Genomic DNA, 11229 nt, shown 5'->3' with positions numbered 1-11229 from the left:
AAGGAATATAAATATAATATACATATAATGGACTGTGTCTCGGAATCCGCTCAACCAAACTAAATTGTATGTAGACTAACTGATATTATTTTATACAATTTTTGAAATCTTAAATAAATTGTATATACTATTAAGTACCCACTTGTGAAATTAAATTGGGTATTCACATTTTCTTGTAGTCTAATATGTATATAAATTATGTATAGGCGTACCGGAAAAGCTATTATTTTGCACATATAATATAAACTTTAAAGCAACTTTTGACATTTGAAGGAAACTACGAAAACGTGTATAGTGTTATACAATCTGTAATTAATATACATACGTCTCAATGTACATAGTATCCGGTTTTAAATTTTACACATAACTACAGCAAGTTTGTATAATCGAGTTCCAACAATATGTAGTACAAATAATTATCCAGATAATAAGGAAGCTGAAACAATTCCACCATTTTACTTATGAAGTTATTTGATATAATTTATTTTAACCTAAACAACAATAAATTGGTGTCTTATAAAATTTTTATGAATTATTAGAACAATACATTATTACAAAACGTAAAAATATTCACAAAATGATTAAATATTTTTTTCAGTATAATATATTTACATTGAATCATAATTTAAAGTAAAATCTACAATATTTGCGCCTAAGAATGAATTGAGATTTATTTGTTTATTTATACTTTAGTTATTGAACACCCTTTTTTATTTTATTTATGTAACCTATATCAAAACATTTTTTTTTAATTTAATTTTTCATAAATAAAACAAGACTATAGTTGTTATGCTGTTAAAATATTATTTAAACACATTATTCTATACACTATATACCACAGTACATTTTTCTAAAATACAATTCGAAAAAATTAAATTATGCAGATAGAGACTTAAAAATCGTATTGTTAGGTATACACAATGTCTGTTATAGTGTTATTAGTTAAGTAACTTAACTTAAGTTAGATAACTGACGCCATCGTTGATAATATACTTATAGTCCAATAAGGGTATGCGTCTAGATAAACTTTTTACAGTTTTAAATTCAGTGCATTTCAATATAATTAACTTAAAGAACTAACTTATCTTAATCTAAATTAGATAGACAGAGGTTTTGAAAAAGGGTGTCCGGTATCCATATTTGTTCTATTTATATAACCTAAACTGAAGATTTTATATTTAAATTGAGCCATGTATTTGTTTTATATTAAATAAAATAATAAGATAAATCACCTTTTGTCAACATTTTTAATTTTTAATTAAGTTTTTACAACGAAAAAATAACTAGTTGCATTTTTGATAATGAAGTGATGTGAGCGTTCTACGATTTCATTTTGCGTATAAAAGGTATACTATGTATAACAGTGAACAACTTTATCTATAATTAAAACCGAATTAAATCAAATACAAAAATGTTTATGTATACATAAATGCACATACAAATGGTGAAAATAGTATTTTATTCTGATCAAAGATCGAAAATAATAAATATTGCCATATTGTTTTGACATACTTAAAGATTCATTGATTTGAAAACTATAATTTCTGATAATAATTTTAGGCACACTGACATTAAAAAATACATACAATAACATTATAACATTTTAACAATAAATTAGTATTTTTATACATTGTATTAAAAATAGGCTTTAAATCGACGACAGCTCATGTGCAACGCGAACGGTTATATTTAATTATTTTCTTGAATGCTTAACCATACATATTAAGGTTATCGAAATGTTCTGCTGAAGTCGAAGTCACGAACAACTGATTGGTAGAATAATTATTGCAGATGTAGCCTCTGGACGTAAAATTATAATGCACATCACACCGTCACTTCCTTCATAAACGGTTTCTTGCCATTTTGATTGACGACCAATGATTTTTGGCTACCACTAACTGGGTGACTACAACCAAGGTGGTGGTTGGTGAACGCGTAACCACTGACAACTGCAGCCGATGGTTTTTTTTCAATATTGGTCGACCAGACAACGCGTTTGCTCACCTCTTGCATAGCCGATATCTTTTCGGCCAAATGCCGATTACCAAGCCTCAAGTTTTTGTCCTTGAGCGCATCCAGCTGCCTGAAGAGTTGAGCAAATTCTTCCTGCAACACGAACCAAAAGTGTTAAAAAATAAGTTATTTATAAATTGTTTATTAATATTAATTAACATAAAGTACTTATAATGGCCGTCTAACATGTTGGCGAGTTTGATTTATTTTTCTGACGAAAACAATTATTAATGTAAAATAAGTATAATATACAAGAGTTATATATGATGTACATATTATTTGACAGTATATTATACCAAATTTGGATACCGAGTTTAATATTATGCACAGGTATGGATAAATATTAATAGAAACACTATGGTCACACTTATCATTATTTATTAAATCCAAAATTATGATACAGTTGCTATTTAACACTCATTTATAAAATTATTTATTTATTTTAACACTTAATTTATCAATAATTTTTAATAATTAATTAATAACCATTTTATAATTGTTAATAATTACTAATTATATCTTGTTTTATTCTATTATTATTATTATTATTATTATCATTCATTACAACAATGAAATTGAAATAAACTTTATTATTAATTTTTTCTTTTCATTTTCACCGACAATGGTTATAATCATTTATTTTTGATAGATTTTAAAATGCCTTCATTATGTTTCAATGTAGATGATATATATGAAATCTAGAAATTGTATATTTTAATTTTTAAAACTATTTTTATAATATAATTTATGAGTATATATAAGTTAAGTTATAATAAAACTATATTATGTATAGTTATCCATAAATTGTATTTCAGAAAATAAGTGTATTATTATTGATTTCCCTTGGGATTGCAACATAATTAAAATAAACTGTAGCTAAGCAACTATATCTCTATATTATTATATAATAAATATGAGACATTTAATTTAATCATGATAATTTCCATTAAAGAACGATCATGAGAAATTATGTAATGTCTTAAAATAGACAGAAATATTGCGGCTACTCCAAGAATTAATATTTTTTTTTTAGTATTGTTAAACAGGTATACGTTATTCAAATTTAAGAGATATAATAATACATTAATTTACTTCATAGTACTTAACTAGTCATAATAATAATAATAATAATAATAATAATAATAATAATAATAAAAATTCAAATTCAAAAACGTGCATTTAAAATAACTGAATGCTTACTATAGAGAAAACATTGATGAAGAAATGTTCCTTTTTACATGATATTATAATATACTTTATACATTTTTCAAATATATACACTTTTGGGGCTTTGCATAACATATAGATATCCATTATTTATGGACACAAAATGCATCTAGAGACAACCCGAAAAATAAATCGAAATTGCAAATATATCAAGATTTCCAACTTTTCGATTACATTGTAATACTAAATGATAAATATTTTTCTCGGCGTATCGAAGGCTTATAAATATGAATATCAAAGAAAATACTTCAGAAAAGCGTCTATTTTTCTATATTAGGTGTGTTGTTTAAATAAAATTCAATGTCACGTCACTGAACAAAACACATTGTTTACAACGTAGTTTTTATATTATATTAAACCTTTCTTTTTTTATTTCTTTTTTTTTTTTAAATATTTTGAGTAAGTGCTTATTACATTTTATTTGTTTTGTTATTTAACTGAACTATTAATATAGTTAAAATATAAATTAAAATTATATTTACAGTTATAAATATATTATAAACCTATAAAATGTTTAAAACATAATTATTTTGTTAGTACTTACAAGAAAAAATAATAATACTTTTACATTTATAAACTCTTAGCGCCGTACAGTTGGCGTAGAAATGTGGTAGTATATTGCTATCCAGTTGATTACAATCTGGGGAATTAACTCTTGCCGAACAAAGACTCTGCTCTAAATGATCATTAGAACTGAAAGACGTGTAACTTGGTATTCAAATTGCATAACTTTCATAATATTATAAGAAAATGACACTTCTCAACTTCACACAAACAGAAGGTCGAGTCCAAAACATATATGCAACTGTATCCTGTATCTACTAATAGCCTAATTATACGATTTAACAAAGTGGGATTAATTTCAAAGTTGTCTGAGTTCGATCGTTGGGTGCCCCTATTCTTATAATATTATATGCATCGTATATGTGTGAATGTATTATGTTCGTATAGTATGTTTAAATGTTATTAATTAAAAAATGCATAGACATTCTTCATGACATGCTGGGTACATTTTACATATTATTATAGAGCTTAGGCTTGTTAAACAGTTTATACCATGAGTTTTTTATTAGGAAAGTAGTTCGTAAAATAGAGAAGAGTACTGATTTCGTACATAATGATATATACAATACAAATTATATAATTGTATTATTATTATCATATAACAGAAATAGTCTTCTGAATAAAAATATGCATTGTATAACAAAATTTAGGTAACATAATTTTCTTAATAATAAAAAAGAATAATTTATGACATTCATAAACGATACGAAAGATTAAGTTTTATATAAAATATTTTACTATCGTATTATTTGTACGGTTAGACTTTAATATGTTGGTTACCACTGTATAATTTTAAAAAAGATTCTAACTACTCGACCACTGTAATACAATATTTTTGTAGAAATATAGCAAACGTCAACTTACTAAAACTTTTTAATACTTTAGATAACATCTAACCTGTCATTTGTAAAGATTTGATGTACCTATCGTGTTTTGTTTTACACGTAAAATTGTGTTAGCGTTTTTTGTTGAAAATGACGGCCGCTGTCCACCAATTAATGTCAAAAAAAAAAAATTGTTTGGAATTGACTTGGATTTTAAGAATTATATTTATACGAATGGGTTGTCTCGATTAATATCATACTATATACGATTATTGTATAAAATCTATGTGTGTTTTGATAAAGCACACGAGTTAAAATATCTATGGTATACACTTATTTATACACACACACACATATATATATAAACCAAATTCATCCCCTGAAGGAGTTAAAAAGTATAAGGAATTAAAATGAAAAACATTATTTCTCGGATGGATATATCTTTTTTTTAAACTTACCACACACACTCTGTAATAGTCATTAAAATGATATATAGTTTTAGACCTGTATCTTATATTCGGTCAAATCATTCAAATAACTGTTAAAAATATGTTAAGTTTACATTTAACGGAGGTTAAGACAGAGTAAATCTTCAGGCATTATATAATTTGTCACAGGCAACGGCGTGCGGTATCAGCCAGTCTTTATATATATATTTCTTTTGTCCGTGTTTATTTCACTAGAGTATTACTAAACGGCTAGACTAAATTTAATGAATTTTTTGTATATATTTGAGTGGATCCTCGGTTAGTTAAGATTTAAGATTGGATCCTTAGGATAGCATTGTAGTCGGACCCTAGTAAATTTTGACATGGGTATGTCTTGAATAACATAATTTATATGAATCTTAGATGCCAATGATCTTAGAATATATTTATCTGATCGTCATAAAATTTTTTTAAAATTAAAAAACATATTACAGAGCGGTGTTTAAGCATAGTGTTTTTAACTCAACTCTCGTCCACAGAATATTGAACGATGAAATATTTAAATATCATTGGTGTTATCTGTCCAGGGAAATTAAATTTAAATTTATACAAACAATTTTAAAAATTTATATTAACGAAGTCGGTCTTAGTAGATCTAAAATAATTGTTTATATTTTTAACATTTTTTAGTTAATTTTGAAATAATGATTATAAAAATGTATTAAAAAAATTAACCATTTTCAGTACACTGATAGATACACTAAAACAAATACACTAAGTGGTGTAAAATGTTGCACCCATTATATGCTCATTTCGGATTCTATAAGCTAATTAACAATCAAATTATTAATTTTTAAGATAATGGACAACTACGCACATAAAGGTATAAAAATAACACCGTGTATTCTAAAAAGGATGAGTATAAATAACGAATTAAACACAGTTTAAATCGCACAATATGCGTAATTTTAATGGGCAATGAAGTGCACGAAAAATGTGAATCACAAAACTAAAAACAATTATTTATTATCCATAATAATATGCATTACACTTAATATTAGCATTATAGGCAACTAAATTTAACACAGTTGTATTATTTTATACTGGCAAAATACACGAGAAAGCTAATATATATGTATACATTATGACATTGATTTCCGACCTTTTTAATCCAACGCCCCCTCCCCCCTGTACATTTTCAAAAATATCGCCCATCCCCTTTAAATCAGAGTTTAGGCAATTTTTTTTATTTTGTTAAAAATATACATAATAATTATACAGTTATTAACTTATATTATTTTCATCAATTTAAAAATGTATTATAAATTAACTTACGAAGTTATAATATTAAGTATAAGAAAAAAATATTGAATATAAAAACAAAAATATTAATATTCCCACCTCAGCCAACTGTAAATTCCTCCCAGTTGGGAACCACTACATTATGACAACAATTTAAATAATACATTTTTTAGATTTTGTGGTTGAAATTCTTTTTGTTTTATTATTTTTTTAAATATTAAAATATTTTTATTTTTGTTCTAAAATTTAAATTTCGTTACACGTCGTAATATGATTTAAATGATTTGTAGTAGTTTTAATTGCTAGAATTATTTATGATTTATTAATAAAATATTTTTTTATATTATAAAAATAGGTATTGTTGGGTATATTATATAATATTATATTTTTAAAAAATTAATCATCAAAAAATGTATTGTTTTGGGTACTTTAATAATCCAATTATTTTTGTTTACTTCAGATATGTTCCTTTGTAAGTCATATTTAAACCATTAAAAGTTCACACTATAATACAAATATTGTTGTTTATATTTCTTAGAAATATAGATAGAAAACTCACTTGCGCGTCTGTTTCCGTTAACACAAAGTCGGTACTAGACTCTTCTAAACCACAAAATGTCGAGTTATTAGCTTTGTTTGAATTTCTAGTCTGTTTACTAAACATTCTACTACCACCAGTCACTTTAATGCTCTTTATATGTCCGTCGTCATCATTTGCTTCTTCGCCTCTCATCACTAAGTACGCCTGTAATATAATATATAAATTAATTTCAAATAATTTTACTAACACAAAACATGATAAATTTTATTTATGACACTAATAAGCTTACAAACACATGCAAATATTAATATTACAATTTTAATCAAATTACATTATTTTATATATATATATACTAGAAGAAACAAAATACGAATCAGTTATGTTTATCTGACACAATCAACTAGATATTTTAAACATAACGTTAAATTCTGGTATGAACTAATTCATTGTATAGATATACGTTTTCTTATGTATAAATCAAATACTTCAAATTATTGATAAGCGAATTAAATTTTAAAAATAAAATAAATTATGAATTTTTTGAAAACGAGTTTTTATACAATCATACTAAATAAATGTCCAATTTTATATTCTTAACGTAGCGACGACTTTAATTATTTTACATTTTTTTTGTATACACGATAAAAAGTAAAAAAAATGATATGATTTTCAACATTGAGTTTAGATAAATAGTATATACTCAATCAAAAACAACCTAAACTATATGAAATCTTTTAAAGATTTAAATTATTTTGTAAATATTTTAAGTTCAACTTTGGATGAAATTTATTATTTAAACAAAGAATAACGATTTTTGTAATTTTTGTGTTATCCATAAGTTTTATTCATAGTGATTTCAAACTTTTATGCATATAACTATATATATATATATATATATATATATATATAAATAAGACACAGCATGACATTTTAAAATATTTATTATTATGATATAATCTACTTATAATTTATACCATTTAACTTAATATAGTAAAATAAATTACTATAATAATTAATAGCGATTTTATTTTTCGTATATGATATTAATTGAAATATATCATTTATATTATGTTAATAAGAATACAAACCGTCTCCCCACATAATCAATTTTAGTATTCTATGATTTAATATATGCATTACTGTAACCTATTCAATATTGAGATATACTTGACTCCCACTGATTGTTGTACCTACTTAAGTAGAGTGGTTACTTACTTTACCCCTTTTTTAAATTTTTTTATATTCTGTAGAACTATTCAATTTTAACTAGTTATGGCCTATTATTTCTTTCATTAATTAAAATTTTTTCGTGATGTTTATGCTCTTGGTTTTACCTTCTACAGTATGTTTTGATTTCAGTTGAAATTACTCACCTTACTAGCGAATATAAATCCTAGTAGAGTTGTGACTGTGAGTTGAGTGTGACAGAAGAAAATGATATACTGCAAGTCAGGGTTAGCCGGTGACTGTAGAAAAAACCTATATTAAACAAGAATAAAATTGATAAAATGTACTAAGAGAAAAATTCTTCTCCAGATTAGCAAGTCTCTATATATTGAAATGTTTATAGTATATTGTTTAACATTTTTCTATATTTATTTCAAACATTAACCCTTTTTAAACGCTGAAATTTCTTATTGGTATGATTTTTACTTTATATTCGTATTAAAAAAAAAAAAAATTCAATAATTTAATTACTGATTGGTGTGTTGTAAATATGCTTGTACGTTGATAGACTTCTATCTAAATTATAAAATTGATAAATATTTTATTCAATAGGTAGATATTTAAAGTAAATAAAAAAGGTGAAAAAAAGAAAATGTAAGTAATTTAATTTAAAGACACGTGAAAACTAATATATCTATTTATGATAAAAAAAAAGACGAAAAAGAATTGTTTTTTACAATGGACGCCGGATGTTTTAGTGCAACCCTGCAAATATGGTTTATTCGTCATTCGTGTGAAGTAATATGCTAATATCTGATTATCATGATGTATTCCTGTAACCATGTTAGGTTCATTTGGTATTATATGATGTATAGTACACCATACATTCATTACTCATGTGACATTTAAATTGAGATTTATCAATATGAATGCATCTCTCATATTATAATTCTTAATTCAGACATACAAACCATAATATTTCGTAAAATATTATAGTTGCATTTTTAATAGTTTGTTTAATATAATCTTGTTTTTACTGAAGCTTTAGTAGCTTAACTAATTGGTAATCCAAATCCCCAAAATAACACTGTAGTTGTTACATGTAAATTTCACAAAGGCCGTCACAGATGAGTCGGTATGTCAATAATTATTTATAACGTATCGCAATTTTACAAAATAGTATGTGTAGTCACATAACAAAATTAATATATAATGATTGGAAAATGTATATACTTAATTTATATGTGGAATTAATGGTATCAGTGGTATAATAAATAATTGTTACTTAATTTCTGTTTTCCAAAAAAGTCTGTTTTTTTTCAAAGTACACAGAACTACTCTTTGACCGCTATTTGGACTTCCGATTAAAGAGACCGTTTGCTCTTTTCTAATATTAAACGTTTTATTTCGTTTCATATTGTAATATATAGGTAATATATTGTACTATATCAGCCAAATATTAAAAGAAGCATTATTATATGAACCGTTATCTTCACTTCGTATGTCTGTATTTTATGGTCTATTATAATATCTCATTTAATATTTCTATTACCATATAAGATCCACTTTTCTCTCCGTGTTCTGATTTACTTATAACTATTTTGTATAATATAATATATACCATTACTAAAGCTCAAAATCTTTCTGTCATCTTATATTGAATTATATTTAATATGCTTATTTATTTATCCCATAATAAGATAACACGTCGCACTGCACCATATATATATAAAAAAAAATGAATACTATTCAACATTTATTGTTCACAAATAAATTTTAAGAAATCATATTTTAGAAAATGTTTGACTGTTTAGTTGACGTTAATCCATCAAGAATATTAAAATATTTATGGTTTAACATTATGTTCTTCTTTAGTTTTATTTCAACTTAATTAATAACATTTTATGATAACATTTTAATCACTAAAAATATTTTTACTTTAATTATCATAGTTTACATTTTAAATTAAATTTACGAATATATTTTTTTTCTTAAAAATACATATTGTGATTATACATAAATATATCCCGATTATAATAATTAAACTAAATCTTCATAGATTTATAATAATATATTTTTGATTCTCAACACATCTAAATCCTTGAATAAAATTTGAATTTATATGCAATACAATTATTTAACTTACATTGATACATTAAGGAAGACTGAGAGAATAAATTCATTGTAGATTGCCATTGACATGAATCGACTCTCGTTGAATTCTGATGGTGCTTTTCGTACAACAATACAAAGACGGATACCCCAAACTAGAAATAATACTTCCACTAAAAAAAAAGGGAAAAACATAATTATATTATCAGGTACTTAACTTGTATTTTTCTTTGTGTATTTCATATATTATGATATAGTTTTATAGGTTAGTGAACAATATTCAATTTTCAACATCGAAGAAGGATGATTTCTAGTTGAAAATTGTATCTAAGTGAGAATTTAGTATGTTTAAAAAATGACCAATAAATAATAAAACTCATTTGAAAATAACAGGAATATAAATGTAAAATCAGATTTTGGCAAAATCAATTGTATGTATTTTTGCCGTAATTCTTAAAAAAATTACGTTATAATTGAAATTATTGCCATATATTTAAAAAAAATATTTTCTTCGAACAATACATTTTATTTATTTATAAAACGGATATTTAAAATTCAACTGTTTTTATGTAAAAATTATTTATCATTGAAATTAGTATTAACACTCGATGAAAATATATATATTCATTAGAAACATACAAATTAATAATAATAATAATTCATTCCATCAAACAAAAATACATTATAATGCAATAAATAATAATATTTAACGAAACTTAAATAAGTGATGGATCTTCTCAAAATCCAATGACTGTGCAAGAGGAGTGAGCTCAACAAGATAGTATAATTAGGTACGTAATTTTACTTTACTAAGTTATGAACAAATAATTTGATTTAACAGATCAACTTGAGTAATATAATTATTAATAAACGTATTAAAATAAGGTATTAATATACTTTTTATATGTATATAGAAATAGTTTTGAAGTTATTAGCATTTAAATAATGGCTACAGCAATATTAAATAATAATGTACTTAGGGCATTGTTAGCCAAAAACTTTTCTCATATTAGGAACAATAACACCAGACTTAGATTTAATTCAGGTAGAA

General features: G+C 24.3%; 1 protein-coding gene across 1 annotated transcript in view; it reads right to left on the bottom strand.

Moving 5' to 3' along the window:
- Positions 1-827: 827 nt before the first annotated feature.
- Positions 828-11229, bottom strand: part of LOC113560964 (probable G-protein coupled receptor CG31760) — a 94754-nt gene continuing 84352 nt past the window's right edge. Inside the window, exons 10-13 of the mRNA XM_026967108.1 lie at positions 10213-10351; positions 8273-8378; positions 6918-7103; positions 828-2106 (exon numbers count right to left, since the gene is read on the bottom strand). Of these exons, the coding sequence (XP_026822909.1) occupies positions 1825-2106; positions 6918-7103; positions 8273-8378; positions 10213-10351 (713 nt within the window). The 3' untranslated portion in view covers positions 828-1824. The remainder of the gene's footprint in view (positions 2107-6917; positions 7104-8272; positions 8379-10212; positions 10352-11229) is intronic.

The sequence above is a fragment of the Rhopalosiphum maidis genome, chromosome 1, assembly GCF_003676215.2.
Source record: "Rhopalosiphum maidis isolate BTI-1 chromosome 1, ASM367621v3, whole genome shotgun sequence".
Lineage (NCBI taxonomy): Eukaryota > Metazoa > Arthropoda > Insecta > Hemiptera > Aphididae > Rhopalosiphum > Rhopalosiphum maidis.
The sequence above is the reverse complement of the archived record's forward strand: the minus strand, read 5'-3'. Positions and strand labels throughout refer to the sequence as shown.